At 46.2% G+C, this 21,544-nt stretch overlaps 1 protein-coding gene across 2 annotated transcripts; it reads left to right on the top strand.

The window, feature by feature from the left end:
* Positions 1-6,662: 6,662 nt before the first annotated feature.
* MAP1LC3B (microtubule associated protein 1 light chain 3 beta) lies at positions 6,663-20,629 on the top strand. 2 transcript variants are annotated; one of them, XM_038538097.1, is made up of 4 exons: positions 6,663-6,846; positions 15,121-15,176; positions 18,124-18,230; positions 18,844-20,629. In XM_038538097.1, the coding sequence occupies exons 1-4, from the start codon at positions 6,807-6,809 to the stop codon at positions 19,016-19,018; spliced, it is 378 nt and encodes a 125-aa protein (XP_038394025.1). In that variant the 5' UTR covers positions 6,663-6,806; the 3' UTR covers positions 19,019-20,629. The 2 variants fall into 2 exon arrangements, with proteins under 2 accessions (XP_038394025.1, XP_038394024.1); XM_038538096.1 differs by lacking the exon at positions 6,663-6,846 and adding an exon at positions 8,008-8,167.
* The last annotated feature ends 915 nt before the right edge of the window (positions 20,630-21,544 follow it).

Here is a 21,544-nt window from a genome sequence, read left to right as displayed (position 1 = left end):
GGGACCAGCCGCGCCGCCGCCGCCTCTGCGCACGCGCCGCCCCGGAGCCCGGCCCCGCCCCCGCCCCCGCCCCCGGAGCAGGGCGGGGAGCGCGGGCCACGCCCCCTGCGCCTCGGCCACGCCCCTGCGCCTCGGCCACGCCTGCCGCGCGGGCCCCTTCCCCTTCCCGACCCGGGGCGTGCGCGAGGGCCCGACTCTCCACCTCCCGAGCGTGGGCCGCGCTACCCGGGCCGCGGCGCTCTGGGACGCTGCGAGGACCCCCGAGGACCCCGCAGGTTGTCCCCCCATAACACCCGCAGGAAGGCCCAGGACCCCGCAGGTTGTCCCCCCCCATAAAATTCCCAGGCCGACCCGAGGACCCCGCAGGTTGTCCCCCCATAACACTCCCAGGACCCCGCAGGTTGTCCCCCCCCATAAAATTCCCAGGCCGACCCGAGGACCCCGCAGGTTGTCCCCCCATAACACTCCCAGGACCCCGCAGGTTGTCCCTCCCCATAAAATTCCCAGGACGACCCGAGGACCCCGCAGGTTGTCCCCCCATAACACCCCCAGGAAGGCCCAGGACCCCGCAGGTTGCCCCCCATAACACTCCCAGGACGGTCCAAGGGACCCCGGAGGTTGTCCTCCAAGTACTCCCGCAGGACAGTCCAAGGAACCCCCCCCGGAAGTTCCGCCTCCCCGAGAGCCTCCCCAGAACAGCCCAAGGACCCCACAGAGGTCCCCCTCAGAACTCCTCGGTGTGGACTGAGGATTCCCCTGGAGTTCCCACCCCCCAGAACCCTCCAAGATGGCCCTAGGTTCCCACCCAGAATAGTACCAACGACACCCCCCCAGAAGCCCTCTCCCAAGCCCCTAGCATTCCTCTAGAGATGTCCCAAGAACACCACCACCACGGCCCTAACACCACCCCAGGATGCCCCCAGGCCCGCCTAAACCGTGATTAGGTGGCCCCCAGAGCGCTGCAAACTTCTCTAGCGCTTGGAACCACTAACCACCTAAGCCAGATAGAACCCTGAGGTATGCCTATCAAACCCCTTTCTTTTATCTAAAATCTGACATTCACTCAATTCTACTCTTATTGCAATGAAAGGGGAGATCAGGCTATCTGATAAATCAAAGCACCAACTCTGGCGTCCTCCATACCAAGCCTTGGGGTTCTGCCCTAGTTACCTTGTTTACTGTGCCCCAGGGCATGTGTGTTCTAGAAGGCGGAGAGTATATGTAAAGCCAGCTTGTGACAGTACCTTACCTTAAATAGCTCACAACAACAAGAAACTGTAGTTATTAGTTGTTTCCAGAGAGTCAGGGAACCGCTCTACAACAAAGCCCTAAAGCGCAGGAGGAATTGCCCAGAGTCTAAAGGGAAGTATCTAGCCCAGTGTTTGAGGGGAGCATGGAGGTCTTACTAAAAAGAAAATTAATGACCCTGCCAGTTCCCACAAATTCCTCACTACTCACTACTGCCTCTGTAGGGAGATCTCAACGCAGGAAAAAGGGAATCCAGTAATCAGGGAAGCTCAACTTCTAACAAAAATAACAATACAGTGTGTCTTAGATTAAATCTTGACCCACTCAGGTCCACACAACTGAAAACAACACCTAACTGATCTTTCTGCACCTAGTCAGTCGGCTTTCCAGTCCAGCCTCCACGCTGGTATCACAACTCTCTTCTTGCAAATAGTAACACATAAGCAGAAGCAGTCTTGTGGCACTCACCTATTTAAAGGTATTTAATGGCTCCAGTGACTCCTTATCACGTCACACAGGATTTCCCAGTCTGGCCTCTGGGCCTGTCCCCACACCCATCTCTCCAGGGGAGCCATCTGATAATCCAGAGGTCACCAGCTTAGTCACATCTCTGACTGCTCAAGCAATCTTCTCTGTCAGAAAGACCCAACTCCTTACTCTGTGCCCTTAAAGAGCCATCCTCCTTCTTCTGTGTCCCCAGATGGCATCTCCTAGGAAGGATGTTCCCTTTTTTCTACAGCACCACCATTTTATGACAAACACTTGTTTCCTTTTGTACCAGTCTCCCTAGACGTATCCCTTGTCGTGTGATAGATATTCTAACACATGGGACGCCTGGTGGCTCAGCGATTGAGCATCTGCCTTTGGCTCAGGGCGTGATCCTGGAGTTCCAGGATCCAGTCCCACATTGGGCTCCCTGCATGGAGCCTACTTCTCCCTCTGCCTGTGTGTCTGCCTCTCTCTCTGTGTCTCTCATGAATAAATAAATAAAATCTTTAAAAATATGTATATGCTACGCATCTTGCAGTCAATGAATGGTTATTAAATGTTGAATGAAAAAAAAAAGTAGCTAAAAGAGTAAAAGTGAGAAACATGAACCAAAGAGATTTAGAGAAGCCTGGTGGATCAGCATTTTAGTACAAGCTGGTATTTCTAAGCAGAAATGCATGAACTAATGTGATAAACTTTTGCAGAATGCCAGATTATCCAATGTGCCGTGTTCTGCTTCAATCCATAGGTTCTAAAGGATAATCTGCCACTGTTACATTTTAGTTTAGTTTAGTTTTGTTTTTAATCTGTCTACCCCTCAGTAGGCAGTTTTCTCCCAGAGGAGCTTAGAGTTGTTGTCATATACAAAATAATGTGGTTAAATTTCCATCAGAATGGTTAAAGTATTCTTTTTTATTTTATTTATTAACGAGAGAGACAGAAAGTGCACACAAGCAGGGGGAAGGGCAGAGGGAGAGGGAGAAGCAGGCTCCCCACGTGAGCAGGGAGCCAGACTCAGGGCTCAATTCCAGGACCCTGGGTTCAGGATCACAACCTGAGCTGAAGGCAGACACTTAAACCGATGGAGCCACCCAGGTGCCCCAAATGGTTAAACTATTGTGTTTATAGTTTGGATTGTGCACCTATACAGTTATGAAGACCTATCCATATCTGTATATCCTTGAGAGCAGGACTAACAGAAGGCTGTGTGTGTGTAAGCCACCCCAAGATCTAAAAGAATCAAATTAGTGCTAACCAGAATAGAAAGAAATATGTAGCTATGGGAACTTGGGTAACCCCTCTTGGCAGGAAGGAACTCAAGGGGAAAAGTTGAGGGTAGCAGATAACTATTGCACATGGAACCCCCAAAGCTTGGTGTACCTTGAACACTGTTATAGTCCCTTGTACAGAATGTATCCCATAGAGAACACTAAGGAGGTTGTGGTCATAGCAAAATGAGAAAAAAACTAGATAAAAGAGATCATTTGTTTTAATGCTAGATGAGACTATAATAATGAACTCTTTGTTATGGAGAACTGATAGCATCTAAGGAGATGAGCGGATTATAGGGCAGGATATTTCTCAATTTGTTACCACAGAAGTCATAGAAACTAGTATTTCTTGGACCTGACTAAACTGTATTAACTTTACCCAGGCTGGTTCTCACAACCCAGAAGTGAAAAGTGGCATCTTTATCCCCTGCTCAGAAGAAACAGCCAAGGCAATGGAATGAAAGGAAAATATCCAAAGGCCAAACAAGAGGGCCTGCAGTGTCTCAAGAGATCCCTCCCTTAATAGTCCCACATAAGGGCGAAAGTTGGAAAAACAGCAATCCTTGAGAATTTGCTTAGAATCAAACAGAAAAACCTGTGGAATGCTGAGTCAGCGATTCATGCTCATTTCAGAAATAATGTTAGATTGTGATTTGTGATGGCTTTCCTGCATGTACTCCCTTGCAGATTTCTAAAGTTGTTCATCAGACAGCTTCACGGGGAGAGGAAGCACTGCAGAACGGTGCCTGTCCCCGCTGCTGATAGTGACTCCGAGGAGCCAGTGAAGACACTCCTAAACACTGTACTCCATTGAGAGTCGACTTCAAAATCCTCCTGACTAAATCCTTTCTGAGAATAGCTCCTGCAGGTCCTCTTGAGCAACACTTGTTTGTTTACTTGTTCTAAAGAGCAGAGAGATGACACAGGAATGATAGGAGAGCAGGCCAATAGTTGCCCAGACATCCTTGAGGCTCAGATATCTCTTCCAATCAGAAAAAGGAGAGGCGGGCAGGGTCAGGCAGGCCTGTGGGGCTGAACAACTTCTTGGTGTGACTTGTCCTCCATGTTGTGTGTGTCAAAAATAATGTGTCCTGCACTGCAGGTTGATGTTCCATGCCACATTTAACAGATTCTTAGAAATAGCTAGACAGCATGGTTTACAGCCATGTTGCATCACTAACGCTGGAGGCATCACATTCAATTTTTAGCGGTTACCTTATTTTCTCCACAATTATGGTCATTTCATATTATGGAAAAGGGAAGAGGGTAGAGTTATATAAAACTGACACCATCTGGCTTTTGAGAATAGTAGTAGCTTAAAGGCATCATGAAATTTCTAGAGAAAACAAATTTGAATGAAAGATGTGTCTTGTTTTTCTACTTTATATAGGTTATTTTAAGGAGCAGTAATGTTTATGTTATTTATTTTAAAGTAAGTCATACTATGCTTATATTAACTGGCTTAAAATAATTCTTGAGTAATATTTATTTACCACTCCGAAAATTGTTCACTACATCAGACTTCTATTATACTGCAGTCTGAGGGCACATGAAATTTTTCACATGTACTCAAACGTTTGTTTTCATTTCTTTTTTAAATATTTTATTTATTTAGTCATGAGAGACACAGCCTGAGAGAGAGAGGCAGAGACACAGGCAGAGGGAGAAGCAGGCTCCATGCAGGGAGCCCGACGTGGGACTGGATCCTGGGTCTCCAGAGTCACGCCCTGAGCTGAAGGCAGATGCCCAGCTGCTGAGCCACCCAGGGATCCCCCCATGCTTGTTTTCAAATGTTGCACTAAGTTACTTCTTTATCTGTATGTTAATATGAATTAATACATTTTAGATATAATTTATATATTATGAATATGCTATTCTTATATGGAGATTGAGACACTCTTACATGCCCACACCCTTCTTTATGAGACACCCTGACATGTCCACAGTTTTCTGAGAAACATGTAGGGAGATGTGGTTTTAGATGCTAGTAGGAATTCAAAGTTAGGAGAAGACTTTAGCAGTCACTGTAAATGTGAACCTCAGTACTTGAAAATCACAGAGTGATCTTGTCCCATCACTAGCACAGCCCTTGAAGCCTGTCCCTCCGTCGCTGTGAACTCAAGGCCTGGGGTAATTTGGTAAAGCTTTATGGATGCCTAAGGGACTGGGGAAATATGAAACGCTCCTTCCCCTCCCCCAACCTCCATAGGCCAGATAATTGATTTTCTTCCTCTCTTGCATTTGGAACAGTTGTCCAACAAGAGAACGAAAAGTCCATTTCTTACAAAATAGCAATTAAGCCAAGAAAGCAGCTCACCAGTCAATACTTAATATACAAAAGAAATCCAGAAAAAAAAAAAAGCAGCATACAGTACACACTTTTTTTTTTTTTAATGTTTATTGATTTATTTGAGAGAAATGGAGGAGGGGCAGTCAGAGATAGAATCAGAGAATCTCAATCAGACTCCCCAGTGAGCCTGACACTGGATTCCACAACCAGGGGATCTGATCTGAGCCAAAATCAACAGTTACAGGCCAACAGATGCAACCACCCAGACGCCCCCACACTCTCTTTAAGACTTCAATCCAGATCATTTTGTTTGGCAGAAGGTAGATGAAATAAACACTGACTGAATTTTTTTTTTTTCCAATTTTCACAGAATAAATACAAAGCAATGAGGATAGTAAGTACACTTGCAGTCCGAAGCCTTCCTTTGGAACTTTGGAAACCAGAGAGAATGCGTAAATGCTGTTTAACTCAGGTTTTCCAGGGTAAAGAACTGTAACAAAAAGGGGGAAATACCTGACAGAGAGTGACACGTGGACAAATGCACCGTTGTCTAGTCAACAGTAGAATAGAACTAGAGCTAATGTCATTGTTCGGGTCTTGGGAAATAACTATACAAGGAGCTGCAACATGTTTGGCTTCTCTGTAAAGAAATCCCAGCTACAAAAAAACCCACCGAGGAATATATTTTAGTGTGCTTCGTATGTCTGCACAATAAGGTATAGAGCACAATCCGAGCACTCTATCAAACGACCATGTAAGAAAGGCTACGGCTCCGGAGCTCGGGCGGGTTCCAGCGCGTCGGGCATTCCGCGGCCGCGCGGCCCTCCCAGGTGCGCGTCCACGCCCGGGGGGCACGGTGAACCAGCCGGCTGCAGTCTGCAGGCGTCTCTCCATCTGTGCAGCGCACCTGCGCGTTCAGAGGAGGACGTTCAGGCGCGGGCAGCCCGCGGGGGGTAAGCAGGGGGCCGCCGCGGGCGCAAGGGCGCAGGTCCCTAAACACAGCAGCGACAGGCGCCCCCCCATCTGGATGAGCAACCGGCAGCCCCCAGGCCCGCGGCGCTGTGGCGGGAGCACGGAAGGAATGTGCTTCCGGAGCGGAGCTTTCTCGGCCGTGGGCTCACGGAGGCGACACACAAGTGACGCGCGGTCCGCGGGAGCCGCTGGGCCACGCGGGACTTGGGCTCGAGAGGCTTACGCCTGGGGTCTTCCCCGCCCGGACGCGCGCTTCCTCCGGCCCGCGCGCCTGCGCATCGCGGGTTCTCCGCTGCGCACGCGCGCAACCCCGCTTCCGCCACGCCCACCATGGCGGCGGCGGCCGCCGGCCTTGGCCCCGCCCCCCCAGGACGCCGCGCCAGTCACCTGACGCGGCTGCGGGTTGAAGAGACACAAGGGAAGTCGCTGTCGCCACAGTCGGAGCCTCCGCAGCCGCCGCCACCGCCGCCACCGCCGCCGCCGCTTGTAGCAGCCAGGACCCTCCGCCTCGCCGCCTCCGTCTCGCCTCCCGCGCCATGCCGTCGGAGAAGACCTTCAAGCAGCGTCGCACCTTCGGTGGGTGCCGCGGCGGGCGGGGGGAGGGGGCGCGGGCCGGCGGAAGGGCTGAGGCGCGGACCCGGGGCCGCCAGGGTCGGTGACGGCCGGGGCACGGGCCGACGGCGGGCTGCGGGGGAACGGGGGCTGAAGTGGGGCTCGCGGGGTGGGACCTAGGGGGGGCGGAGGCGGGCACCCGGGGCCGTTGGGGTCCGCGGCGGCCGGGTGGGGGGCCGAGGGGGGGGCCTGAGGGGGGGCTGGGGTGGCCGAGGGGGGCTGAGGGGGCCGAGGGAGCTGAGGGGGCCGAGGGAGCTGGGGTGGCCGAGGGGGGCTGAGGGGGCCGAGGGGGGCTGAGGGGGCCGAGGGAGCTGAGGGGGCCGAGGGAGCTGGGGTGGCCGAGGGGGGCTGAGGGGGCCGAGAGGGGCTGAGGGGGGGCTGAGGGGGTCGAGAGGGGCCGAGAGAGACTGAGGGGGGGCCGAGGGGGGGGCTGAGGGGGCCGAGGGGGGCCGAGGGGGGGGCTGAGGGGACCGGGGGGGCCGAGAGGGACTGAGGGGGGGCCGCGAGGGGGGCTGAGGGGGCCGGGGGGGGGCGCTGAGGGGGCCGAGGGGCCGGGGACCGACGGCGTTTGGGGGCGGGGGTGGCCTGAGCGCGGTCGGACCCTGGGAGCCCCTTCCGCCCCCCCACCCTACCCTACCCTACCCCGGGCCGGGTCTCGGGCGAGGGCGGCCGTCCGTCCGCTCGGGGTCGGGGTTCGGGGGCCGACGTGGGGCTGGGGCGCCGGGGCCTGAGCACGGTCGGACCCGGGGAGCCTCTTCCGCCCCCCTCCACCCCGGGTCGCGGGCGAGGGCGGCCGTCCGCCCTCTCGGGATTGGGATTTGGGGCCTGAGCGGGGTGGGACTCAGGAGGGCTGAGGGCGTCGGGGTCTGGGGTTGGGGGCCCGGGTCCTAAGCAGGGTGGGACCCGGGGAGCCCCCTACCCCCCCCCCCTTGGCCGGGTCGCGGGCGTCTGTCCGTCCATCCGTCCGCCGGTCCACTCTGGGCCGCGGCCAACGTGGGGGTGGGGGACCCACGGAGCACCCCTTCCTCCTCTGGGCGGGGTTGCGGCAGACGGCGGCGATCTGCCCAGGGGGTTGGGACCTGAGCTCTGTCGGACCCCCGAAGGCCCCCATCCCCGCCCTGGCCCCGGCCGGGTCGCCGTCGAGGGCGGCCGTCCATCCAGGGGGCGCCGCAAGGGAGCTGCTGAATCACCTTTTGGTCTCCCGCGATCATGGCCCCGTTGTTTGCTGGGCGCTCGGGTCAGCCCTGCAGTCCTGGGGGTCTGTCCCTCTGGAGGTGCAGATTAGGTAAGGGTGCCTTGGGGAAGGCTGGCCAGGAGGCCAGGCGGTGACAGGTACTTTGAAGTAATGACACTAGTACGCGAGTGAATCATCTCCAGGTAAGTCGCGCTGGTCACACGTGGTCGCTTACAAATGTCCCTACCTTGCCTGAGGAGGAGTGTGCACACTGGTGAGCCCTGGGGGTGGAGCATTGTACGAATCCCTGCACCCTCCAGTGTAGACCTGGTGTGGCGAATCCTCTGGATCCTTTTTGCAGCAGAACTAGGGTCCGGTGGCTTTTCTTTTTGGTTTGTTGTATTCATACTTTACCCCAGCAGTAAATCAGTTTTTTTTCCCAGATCAGGCTTAGAAACCTAACTTGGGTTCCCTGGCATTTGGTGAAACTGAAAGTAACCATCAATATTTACGCCTCCACAAAAATGAGGACAAGGCAGTGACTGGTGCTCCATTGAAGCAAGAAAGTTGTGCACTAGCAGCGTGGACACCACACTGTGTTGGTGGGGGTGTTTATAGCAGCACAGGGGAGTTCCCAGGGTCATCTTCTTTAGGGTCTAAGGCAGCAACACTGTGCACTCCTTTTGTTTAGTTGCCTGAAGTCCACAAAGAGCCCAGCGTTCACACAGCTTCTACATGGTGTCATAGATCACGTTACTGATAATTATTTGATTGCTTGGTCCTGAGAAGCTGCCAAGCATACCGTTTCAGTCTCTTGAGGGTTTGTTAGCCGACTTGGACGTGCATTTTTGTTGGAAATTTTCTCTTTAATGACCTCTGTGAACTCTCAATATTGTTTAGCTTTTATGCAGCCCTGAGAACAGCATCTGAATCAGATTTCCTCTTGTATCTGGCTTCGGTTCTCACTAACTCATGCATTTTATTATTATTTTTTTAACTTATGCATTTTAAAGTTAGCTGGGGGTTGCGTGGCTGGCTCAGTGGATGGAGCGTGTGACTCTTGATCTCAGAGTCGTGAGTTCAAGTCCCATGTTAGATGTAGGGCTTACTTAAACAATGAAAGTTCACTGCGGACATCTGTGTGGGAAAGATGCTTATTTTCTTATGACTGAAACTATACTTTTATAGTTTCTTTTTTTTGCTTATTTTTAGATTATTCTAGAAAAACCTCTCAGAGTAGGTGGTAAGAGTAGGAAAAGTGAGATTAACGTATTTTAATGAATTAGAAGGAATTCACCTGGAATCTTTGGCCCTGTGGATAAATAGGGGTTAGCCAAGAATGCCCCATTCCCCCCTCTCCCCTGTAAGTACATGTTAAATATACCAGTTTTGGGCTTGCCCCTTATCTCACCTTTATACTCTCCACACCCCCCCTTGTTAAAAGATCTCTTTAATAATCATTGCAGAAGAGGATCAGGTATCAGTTAATGGCTACTCCCCTTCCTTGCTCCAGCACTGACAGTTTTCACTGATTTGTAGTACAGTGATGAGGGAAATAAGTTTTTAGGAAAGAACCTCTTCATAGAAACTAAGAGCAGACCCAGTTAGCTTGAGCAGTTCTTTCTCTTTCCAAGTGAATGAGTTTAGGTTAATTCAAAATTGAATATAGCTCTGCTGATATCTTCTGCCAGGATTGAGAGGGTGGAAGTGGACCTTGGGGCTCACCCAAAACAACCCTCTACCTTTTGTAACTGAAGAAAGTGGGTGGGGCCCAGAGAGGTGAGATCATGGTCCACCTAGTGGCGGAGTCTGGACTTGCAGTTTATTTTCTGCGGTGTATTTTCCCAGCCTCCAGTAGGTAGCCATCATCTCGGTATAGGAGATGGGCCAGCGCTTAGTGAAAAGCATAGTGTGTCTTTGCAGGTATGTGGAAAAATTTTATGAACTTCCAGCGTTGTATTTGAGCAAATAATTCTGGATTTGGTCTTCTCAAATGTAATGATTTCGCTTCAGCTTCTGGAATTGCCAAGGAATCACACTATTCTCCTGCAGTTTAGTCATGAGCAGGTTTAAACTTGTCCATTAATATTCCAAAAGTTTGCATGTCTTGGGGGAAATTTATATGTTGGTCTAGAATAAACAGCTCCATCTATTCTTAATAGGTAGACTGTAGAGAATGGTTTATACCAAAACATAGGTAGCACTCCATGAACTGAAGCAGTGTTACTCATTAATGGATTGGGTATTACATTTATGATTTATAGATAGTGGCAATATTTATTATGCTTCCATTTCACTCAGTGAAATAAAGTTTTACTTTAAGTGCAGCAGGGAATCTCAAAGCAACTATGCAAATGATATGTTGGTAAAAATAAGATGCCTTAGATTCCCCCTTTTTTTTTTTTTTTTTTTTTTTTTTTTTTTATGATAGTCACACACAGAGAGAGAGAGAGGCAGAGACACAGGCAGAGGGAGAAGCAGGCTCCATGCACCGGGAGCCCGACGTGGGATTCGATCCCGGGTCTCCAGGATCGCGCCCCGGGCCAAAGGCAGGCGCCAAACCGCTGCGCCACCCAGGGATCCCAACGTCTTAGATTCCTATCCTGCTTTTATGTTTGTAGGTCTTGTATGAGTTCTTGGAGACAGGAGAAAAGGAGTCTGGGAAGTGTATCTTGGTATGCATTTGGAAGAGTATTTCCATTTTACAACTTTAATTCGTTTATTAACCATTTTCTGTGCGCAAGGCTGAGCCCTTGGTGAATAAACAGGGCATTACAGTGTTTAAAAAAAAACTTGATTAGGGATCCCTGGGTGGTGCAGCAGTTTAGCGTCTGCCTTTGGCCCGGGCGTGATCCTGGAGTCCCGGTGCATGGAGCCTGCTTCTCCCTCTGCCTATGTCTCTGCCTCTCTCTCTCTCTCTCTCTGTGTGACTATCATAAATAAATAAAAATTTTAAAAAAACTTGATCAAGAGTGTTCACGCCTGTCTTTAATCTGTGTTGGTAATGCTTTTGTTAAAATATACTGTTATCCTCTGAAAATAACTGTCTACTCAAAAAGAGTGAGGCATATACCATATTTGCTCACTCAGGCACACCACTGAGTTCATAGAACTGGCCAAGACACTCATGACATTCCTATGAGACTTTGGTACTACTTGTTTTTACCTTAAGGAAGTAACTTGTCTTCATACCTGTTTTCCCACCTTTAATAAAAATAATGATTTTTTTTGTCTTTGGAGGGGGGCATATTTTGGGGATAAATCAAGATAAAGAAACTTGATACTATAGTATTGAAATTATAGTTTCTGATTTGAAGCCTTACATTTAAAGCCTATTTTTTTTTCATTTTCCACATACCAGAACCTATTTCCTTTATTAAAAAAGCTCCCCCTTCTCTCTGAATGTTTCCACTTTCAGATTTATTAGAATGAGCTTGCCTTTTTTAAATTGAGAGAGGTTCTTTTTTTTTTTTTTTTTTTTTTAAAGATTTTATTTATTTATTCATGAGAGACACTCAGAGAGGCTGAGGGAGAAGCAGGCTCCCTCTGGGGAGCCTGATGTGGACTCAATCCAGGTCCCCAGGATCACGACCTGAGCCAAAGGCAGATGCTCAACCACTTAGCCACCGAAGTGCCGCAAGAGGATCTTAAGCAAACTTTGCACTGAGGGAAGAGCCCCAGATGGGGCTTGATATCATGACCAGAGCAGAAATTGAGTCATATTCTTAACCAACTGAGCCATTTAGGCACCCCAGTTAGGATAAGCTTTTTCTTTTTTCTTTTTTTTTAAGATTCATTCATTCATTCATTCGGGGCAGAGACACAGGCAGAGGAAGACACAGGGTCCATGCAGGGAGCCCAGTCTGGGACTCAGATCCCAGATCTCCAGGATCACACCCCAGCCTGCAGGTGGCGCTAAACCTCTGCACCACCGGGGCTGAGGTTAAGCTTTTAAGTGTGAAGCATATTCCCAGGTATATTAAAGAATTATTCATGGGACACCTGGGTGGCTCAGTGGTTGAGTGTCTGCCTTTCACTCAGGGTGTGATCCTGGGATTGCGTCCCGCATCTGGCTCCTTGTGAGGAGCCTGCTTCTCACTCTGTGTCTCTGCCTATCTCTCATGAATAAATAAATCTTTAAAAAAAATTCATTTGATAGAGTGAATTGTGATTTCCTCTAATTTCTGAAATCTTCCCTGACACACGAGATTTTTACTGTGAAGCAGATGGATAGCTAAGTCTAGATGGTAGAGCACCTTCTCCTGGGGTAGGACAGACATACAGGGACGGGTCTTAGACCTGAGAGAGGCATCGAAGGGGAATCAGTGACACCCTCAGAGAAGGATTTAAAGGATGATGCAAGTGAAAAAAAATTCATCCTGTGTTTCCTCTACTCTCCGTATTCTATTAATCAACTGCTTCACTTTGGACCATGTTTGGGTTTTCCACACATCAAGCAATTCAGCTGGCTGTTGTACAATTTTTAAACGGTGTGGGGTTGTTTTTGAGTAATCTCTACACGCATTGTGGGGCTTCAACTCAGGACCCTGAGATCAAGAGCCAGATGCTCAACAGACTGACAGCTGTCCTAAAATTTAACTCAATTCTAATTCACCTGGTGATAGCCTCAGATATGACAGTTTAAGTGTTCAGCCCCGCAATATTGCCCCTCCCCACCCACCACTTCGAACACTAATTACAAGTGCAGCTTGTTACTTGTGCTTCTGACTGGCTAGAAATCAGAGGTTTATAACGACCCCCTTATGTTTCATTGAATTGCTGGCGTAGCTCACAGGAAAACTTTTGTTTGCTAGACTATTGGCTTATTACAAGGGATATTAAAGCATACAGATGAACAGCTTGGTGAAAAGTACATAGGATAAGGTTAGGAAGAGTCCTGAGCACAGGAGCTTCTGTTGCTGTGGAGTTCGGTGTGTGCTACTCTCCCAGCACCTGAAATCCCTGAGCCCCATCCTTTTTAAAAAAAAAATTTTTTAAGATTTTACTTATTTATGAGACAGGCAGAAACACAGGCAGAGGGAGAAGCAGGCTCCATGCAGAGAGCCCAATGCGGGACTTGATCCACCCAATGCGGGACTTGATCCAGGGTCTCCAGGATCACGCCCTGGGCTGCAGGCGGCGCTAAACCGCTGTGCCACCGGGGCTGCCCTGAGCCCCATCTTTTTGATGGAGATTTCATTACATGGGCATAACTGGTTAAATCATTGGCCTTTGGTGATTAGTTCATCCTTCAAGCCTCTTTCCCCTCCCTGGTGGTTGGGGTGGGTCTGAACATTTCAAACCCCAAATCACTGTTGTTTTCCCCCCTGGCCACCAGTTCCCCATCCTTAGGAGCTTTCTAAAAGTTACAACATTAACATAAACTTGTATGGTTGATTGGGGTTTGTTTGAATAACAAGAGATAGCCCTTATCAATACCACTCTTAATCATTTAGAAAATTCTAAGTGTTTTGGAAGCTCTGACAGGACCAGCTGCGTATTTCTTGTTATTAATCACTATATTATAGATTGGGAACCACTAGGTTATGCTTACTAATGGTAACTAAATTAATCTTTATTCTCATATACTGAATAGGAATGCACGCTGGTAGGAATCCCCATGTTTGCCATCTTCTTAGTCTATGGCAGATATGTTTATATGTAGTAATTTTATCTTAGAAGCTGATTTAGATATGTTGGATGGGAAAATAGAATTTACTTTTTTTTTTTTTTAAAGATTTATTTATTCATGAGAGATACAGGCAGAGGGAGAAGCAGGCTCCATGCAGAGAGCCTGACCTGGGACTCGATCCCGGGTCTCTGGGATCAGGCCCTGGACTGAAGGTGGTGCTAAACCATTGAGCTGCCCAGGCTGCCCTGTTTTTTGTTTTTTTTTTAAAGATTTTATTTATTCATTCATGAGAGGCACAGGCAGAAGCAGCCTCTCGCAGGGAGCCCGATGTGGGACTCAATCCCAGACCAGGATCATGACCTGAGCCAAAGGCAGACGCCCAACCGCTGAGCCACCCAGGTGTCCCAGCACTTACATGTTTGTATTTGAACATGAGAATGTTCAGTCATTTTTATGAAGAATGATACTAAATGTTTTTTTTTAATCCAAAAAAATTGGCAATGGTAGAATATATGTAGATCAAAGCATCTTTTTAAAAATTTTATTTATTTATGAGAGACAACAGAGAGGCGGAGACATAGAGGGAGAATCAGGCTCCCTGAAGGGAGCCTGATGCAGGACTTGATCTCCGGACCCCGGGATTATGCCCTGAGCGAAAAGCAGACACTCAGCCACTGAGACACCCAGGTGTCCCTGCATCTTTTTTTTTCTGAAGCCACCAGGACTTCTCAGGAAGTCCATGACATTGATTATTCATGTATGATTATATTAAGGGAGAGAATAGAGATACTCTCAAAAAAAAGTATTCAACAGTAGACTTAGTGCTTTAAAATTTTGTCTAGTGATGTTGGGCAGTGGTGGGCATTGAGAAAAACTGAAAGTCAAATAGGGCATTCTTTTGGGCATTTTCTCTTAACCAATGTGTCATTGAAAAGCAGGAAGTAATAAGAGAAAATCACATTGTGATTTTCTATATAGTTTGATTTCTATATAGTTTGATTGCCTATAGTTTAACAGATTCCTGTATCAACTGAAGTTTTGGAAAATTGACACATAGTGGGAGTCCTTGGAGAAAAGATTGGTAATGCCATGCAGGTAATCTGCTGATTATATTTGACTGCAAGCCTGGGGTCTCAAATTCTTGAAACTAGGAATTCTGCACTCTTGGTCATATGTTGTGACACCTGCTAGAGCCATGTAATTACATGTTGGTTTACATGGAAGTTGCATTTGGCCTTATATATCAACTTGTGCCAGATATGAAGTGCCACTGTGTGGTTCCTCTCAGTTCTCGGGAAGATGTCCTTACTGCTCTGCTCTGCCAAAGCTAGGGATAGGTGAATTTAAATATGGAAACCACCAGTAAAAGTGCAGGAAAGAAGCTACATTTTGGCCCTTAATAATGAATGCCTGTCTCTTCCTTTCGTTGCAGAACAAAGAGTAGAAGATGTCCGACTTATCCGAGAGCAGCATCCTACCAAAATCCCAGTAGGTAGTCTCCAGCACCTGTGTTTTATTATTATTAATATTAATAACATTATTAATGTATACAGAAGAGAGCACTGCTTACGTATTTTAATACAGTGCTGCTATGTGTAACTGTGTGACAGGTGTTTCTACAGAGGTCCTCAGAAAGTAATCTCCAGTGTCAATTTCACGACCTAGAATTGAGATATCTTAATATACAGTTCTTGCATCTAATCACATTCTGTTTCCTCCTGAATGAGTTTTCTGCCTTAATGTTACATACTTCACAAGTCAAATCTATTTTGGGGGAAAGGATAGAGGGGCTAGAACTGTTAGCATTTTATCAATGGAAGGAAATATCCACTCTGTTGAAGGAATCCTGCAGTAGGAAGATCAGTAGCTCTTAAGATTTTTTTTAAAAGATTTTATTCATTTATTCATGAGAGACAGAGAGGCAGAGACATAGGCAGAGGGAGAAGCAGGCTCCCTCTGGGGAGCCCAATGTGGGACTCAATCCTGGGATCACTCTCTGAGCCAAAGCAGACACTCAACCACTAAGCCACCCAGCCTCCCAGTAGCTCTCAGGATTTAAATGTAACTGTACATTCTAGGCCATCTTTTGATGCCCCAGAGAAGTCTGTTGTATTTGGCTTCTTTACAAGAGTTAGAGGAGACACTGCTTTCTTGTCATATGTAGGTACTTCAGATGCTTTTTGCTGTGCCCAGGCAGTAACACCCTCTACCTCAAATCCTTTGCTGGCAGACCCTAAAAAGTTTTCTGCTGAGGTACCAGTTGTAGAGAAATGTGGTTAAGAGGAACTTGTGGTTTCAGGTAGAGGCTGAGTTCAAGCCTTAGGCTTAAGGTTACTAAGTGATGTTGAGCTAGTTACTAAAGTTCTGAAAGGGACTTGCCACATCCTTATCTGTAAAATGGGAAGAGAATCCCATTCCATGTAGTAGTTGGAAAGATTTGCCTAGTTTTGCATACATGGTTGTTACCTCCTATGAATGCTACGGACCACTTAGAAAGAGACTCCACTGTTAAAAATTTGGTAGAAGTTTTCATTCTTGGCTTTCTGAGCTGCCATCTCAGACTAAACTAAGGTCAAAGGAGAAAAAAGGTCCAGGGGGTTGGGTCTGTAAGGTACACAGAAAAGAGAAGATGGGTCTGCCCAGCAGTTTCCAACTGTAGGATTCTACAGTAGAAGATAGTCTCTTTTCCTTGGACTATTAAAAATTTTAGTCTTTCCTTATATTTGAGGTCAACATATGGCCTAGAGAATTCTCTTAATTTTAAGGTTTTCTTTACTTTTTGGTGCTAGCTGTTAGAAATGAATAGTTGAGCCGTCTGCCAGGATTTGTTCTGCAGCCTCCTTTTGAAACATGAATATCTGTGTACATTAGCAGTCCTCTTTTCTGCTAGTAGTTCCAAGGGTTTTTGCAGAAAACTTGTACTTTCTCATATGTGCTGGTAACCCCTGAATAAGTTTGAGAAATACTCTCACAGGCACTTCTTGATGGGAATAGGATGGATGGACTGAGAAGGCACAGGCAGCTTGCTTGCTCTCCACTTCCCAAGAACAGCTTTTCTCCTGCACTTCTGTCCATAGCACTGCTGTCTAAATGCAACACTCAGGAAGGCACTTTTCAGGTGTAGCTAAATGCCTTACTCATGACTTACGTGTTGTCTTTCCCAAATGAGAATAGTACAGGAAAAAGAGGAAATAACTGAAAAGTCAACCAGTAATTTGTAGTGGATTGCTTTCAGGGAATACCAGCACTGGGGAGTCAGGGGCACCTGAGAGCAGGAGGTGCCCAAGGCCATGCTGTCTGCATCCCCAAGCTGCTGCTATGTCCTCCTTATTGATGGGAGATTTTCTTCTCATTCTTACTGCTTTCTGCCTCGTCCTGGACCAGGAATTTAAGATTTCTGTATTGCCTCTGATCTCTGTTGTTAGTCAAAACCAGGCAAAAGTAGTCTGTCTATTGATTCTCCCTTGTGAATGCCATGTTCTAAACACACACTATGGATAAATGTCCTTGATCTTATCAAGGAAGGGAATAGCAGTTTGATTTGGCTTTACGCAGAACCTTATGTGGCCCCATATAGTAGAACAACGTACAGACAAGTATCTTCCCCTTTTCTAGAGACATATTATGAAAATATTGCCATTACTGTCTCAGCTTACTATTGTTGTGGCAGGGTGGAGTTGCTTTGCCTAGAGAAGAGTGTCTGGTACTCAGAAGGTGACAGGGAGGCCCAGTAAATCCTGTGTGGCAAGCTTTTGCAATGGCTTAGAACTAGGGGAAAATTGTTTTTCTTCTATGGAAAGGAAGTATGGCAAGGGGCTAATAGATCTATTTCCATACATGATGTGGAACTATGAACTGTTTTTGTGTCCTGCATAGTGCAAGTTTCTTAGCTCTTAAAACTCATTACTGAACTACCAGGAGTATATTGTCAAAATAAAACGATCTTCAAGTCTTTCTGCATTAAATTTGTCTCCAGAACTAGCTGACATTGTCTTTTCGTGGACTTTTTCCATGTCAAGTAGAGAAACCAGTTTAGCATGAAAAAAAAATTTCAGTGTATTACCATAATTAAGATCTAACACATTTCAGAGGAAATGGTATTGCAATTGACATAGATTCAGAGCTTTACACTATAAGCTGGTACCTAGCCTCTGCTTTTATTTTTCTGACTAATGAGTGTATCTTCAACAAAAAAACTACTTTCACCACCCTGCTCACCCCCTTGGAGGCAGTCACTTTGTCTTGTGTACTAGATTCTGTATGGGATAAGTCTAAGCTAATAAATGATCACTCTTAATAGGAGATCTGTGGGGAAACCAACACATGTGCTCTATTTCAAACCCCATTTTGGTATGTCCTAGTTATAACATAGGAAGTATTTCAACTCTTCTTCACTGTTAATGGTTATTAAAATCTTTCTTGGTTACTTTTCTAGGTGATAATAGAACGGTACAAGGGTGAGAAGCAACTTCCTGTTTTGGATAAAACCAAATTCCTCGTACCTGATCATGTCAACATGAGTGAGCTCATTAAGATCATTAGGTATTTAATCACCTTTTTAAAAAATTTCTTTGGGTAACTTCTCTTTCTGTATCAGACTTAGATAAATCTTTAGTTCTGATTAACATTTTTGCAAGCGTAACAAAACCTTAAAAATGTTCCTTCCTTTCTGATTTACCTGCTGGATCTCCTATCCTCTGATTCTTTTATTGATTGATTGATTGATTCTTTAATCATAACATCTAGCATAGATGTTTTCTCTAATCAGAAAATTGTACAAGTTTGTATGGTAAAATTAGTAAAAGACAATGGAGTCTTTTAAATGGTAATAAGTAGTCTGTAAATTATATTTTGAACTATTCCTCTCTTTAGACAGCTATTCAGAGAGCATACTAGTCTAAGACCAGCCTCAGGAATATAGTAAGAATAATCTACCAGGATTACCGCTAATGTCATTCATGAATGTAATCATAGGAAATGTCCTATGCTTTATGGGAAGTTGTATGAGTCATCATCAGTAGGCATACACATTGCCAGAAGCAGCATTTACAAAAGCGTTATACTTTTAGATCAGTGGGAGTGGGTGATATTTTTACATGTCCCCTGCATATTAATGTGTTGGTTGGCATCTCTTCACATTGTTTTCTTTCAACAGGAGGCGCTTACAGCTCAATGCTAATCAAGCCTTCTTCCTGTTAGTGAATGGACACAGCATGGTGAGTGTGTCCACACCGATTTCTGAAGTGTATGAAAGTGAGAAGGATGAAGATGGATTCCTGTATATGGTATATGCCTCTCAGGAGACATTTGGAATGAAATTGTTTGTGTAAGACTAGAAAGATGCATCTCTTCTAGAATTTTTTTAAACCCTTACCAAGGAGAAAAAAAGGGATATTACCAACTGAGATTGATCAGTTCATCTAATCACAGATCATCAAAACAGTAGTGTTTCTGCCTAGGAGTTTTAGGAAGTTGTTTTGTACTGCAAGCAGAAAAACTGAGCTCCAAATGAGCACATTCAGCTTTGGAAAACTATATTATTTAACCTAGGCTGTTTTGTTTTCAAATTTAGGCATTTAAAAATAAAATACTTTGCATTGTAAGTTGCCAATAAAATAGACCTTCACGTTATTTTAACGCTCTTTATCTATTAGGAACTTGCAATTTAAGCATTCAGAGAGACAAGTCTTTTCTAGGTTCACTGAACCAGCCAACTTTTTGTAGAAAAAGGGTTTCTACTCAATGGGAGAAATCTCTGTAAGAGGATCTTTAAGCCTAAGTTGTCAAGCATAACTCCCACCCCCCACATTTGCCATAATGGTTGGCAAAAAGCAGGGAAAATGGGAGTAAGAAAGGTTCCTGGTTCTGGTGTAAGTGTACCCTGAGTCAGCACTCTCACAGTGCTAGGGAGGTCTTGTTTGCTGCTTCTCTAGACAATAAAGAAAAGCACCACTGCTCAACAAGACGCTTGAATAATTTAAAATTTTTGTCTAGTTTCTCAAAGGGCCCAGAGAAAGAAAGTGTGACATTTCTGATTTGTTTATCCTCTAAGAAGTCAAACTGCTGTCTGCTTTGGGAAAGAAACAAGCTGTTCCATCAGTTTCATTCCTTACGACAGTGCTAGAAACTACAGAACATGGAAACTAAAGCATTACAATTCAGATGCACTCCCTCTACCCTTTGGCCTAAAGCTGTAGAGATCCATGTTTTATGTTAAGTGTGTGACTCTGTTATTAAAAAGTTACATTTTTAAAGAGTATTTCAGTTGTACTGTAGGTCAAATAACCATCAAAGTTTCTCCACTCTGACTGCATGTCAGTTGTGAAGAAAACAATAGCAAAAGGAGACCTAACACTCTTGACAGATATTAATGTCAGAAGTTTAAAATTTTTCCAAGTTTAACTAGAATAACCAATGCTTTCTACTACCTGCATGGGGTTCACTATTTACTTTTTTGTGGCAGTAGCACAGAAAGATCACACATAACTTTAGACTGTACTGTAGCAGGTCACAATTTACCTTTGTGTATTTTAGATGTGTGTGGAATACCTATACTTGTTAGTGGAGGTTACTTATTAACGGAGGTTGGGGTGGGAAGCAATAGTACTGCATATGGGCACTTGATCCCCGACCTTCCAACTACTCTTTCCGCTGCATGCATCTGTCCACATGGCTAACTTTTAATATGTGTATTTTTACATTATGTAAATTCTTAATCAGCTTGTCTTGTTTAGATTGTATACATCATTATATCTGACATTCTTGTAACTACTGTATGATCAATAAGATTCCTAGAAGAAATTCTGCTTTTTTAAAAAAACAAAAGTACCATGTGGAGAGGGGTGACTTTTATCCCACATTACTGGGTGGTCACTAGGATCTCTAAACCAAGTACATTTTTAATGAACTAAGGTGAATAAAGGCACAACTAAAAACTGTCATCAAGCTCAATTTAATGGATGAGTACTTGGTGCTTGGCAGTGCTGTACACTGTACTGTCCCAAGCCAGGCGGTGGCAGCAGTGGGGGGAGGGCCTCTGAAGGTCTCTGCCTCATCCCAGGCACCTTCCTCGCCTTGGTCAAGGTTCTGCCATCTGGTCGTCTTCGCACAAGTAAATTTTCCTGAGAACTAAAAGGGCACAAAGTAATGGGTGGATGTGGGACCTGGGTGTTTTGTGGGAACACTTGAAAACTTGCCCCTTTAAGTGAAAGTAAAACAGACGCTAGTAAGACTAGGTGAGTGGTCAAGGAGGCATTATGTGGTTTTGGGTACTTCTTGCTGCATCAGGGAAAGATCCAGTACACACATGAGCCAAGTAGTGGCCAGCATTACTCATTTGAAAAACTCAACCCATTTCGCATTGAAGCAGGCACTTAAAATGTCTGTGGAAGAATCCAGGCAGGAAGCAAGATGACAAAATGTTCTGCTTCCCCATGTTTGTTGCTCGGTGTGTGTCGTTCCCCCCCCCCCCCCCCAAATCTTCAGAGGGGCTGCAGTTTGTCTCCTGACAGGAGCCCTAGTGGCTGGAACTGTGTGTACATGAGCATTCTCCTATGGGTAGCCACAAGCCTGACAAGACCAAGCGGCCCTGGGGACCTCAGTTGGGAAAAAGGCACCAGGATTCTCCCTCTGGTGTCCGGCACTGCTCATGAGAACACCACAGTCCTGGGTGAGCTTGTGCTCATTAGGCTGCCACCATCCCCAACCCAGAGAGAAGACGGAGCTTTAAATGCCAGGCCATGTTCATGCTACGTGTATCACGTGTTTAGAAATGTTCCAAAGATGGTTCACAGATACCTATTTGTGCCAATCTTGATTTTTATCTTGATTTTTTTATTTTTTATTTATTTTTATTT

Source organism: Canis lupus, chromosome 5 (assembly GCF_011100685.1).
Source record: "Canis lupus familiaris isolate Mischka breed German Shepherd chromosome 5, alternate assembly UU_Cfam_GSD_1.0, whole genome shotgun sequence".
Lineage (NCBI taxonomy): Eukaryota > Metazoa > Chordata > Mammalia > Carnivora > Canidae > Canis > Canis lupus.
This window is presented reverse-complemented; position numbering and strand designations above follow the sequence as displayed.

What these genes read in the sequence shown, in the direction of transcription:
- MAP1LC3B (XM_038538096.1), top strand. Translation starts at nt 8,092, where the DNA reads ATGGCCCCGTTGTTTGCTGGGCGCTCGGGTCAGCCCTGCAGTCCTGGG. An exon ending in AGCATCCTACCAAAATCCCA is followed by an intron (nt 15,177 to 18,123) that starts GTAGGTAGTCTC and finishes TTACTTTTCTAG; the next exon opens with GTGATAATAGAACGGTACAA. An exon ending in GAGCTCATTAAGATCATTAG is followed by an intron (nt 18,231 to 18,843) that starts GTATTTAATCAC and finishes TTCTTTCAACAG; the next exon opens with GAGGCGCTTACAGCTCAATG.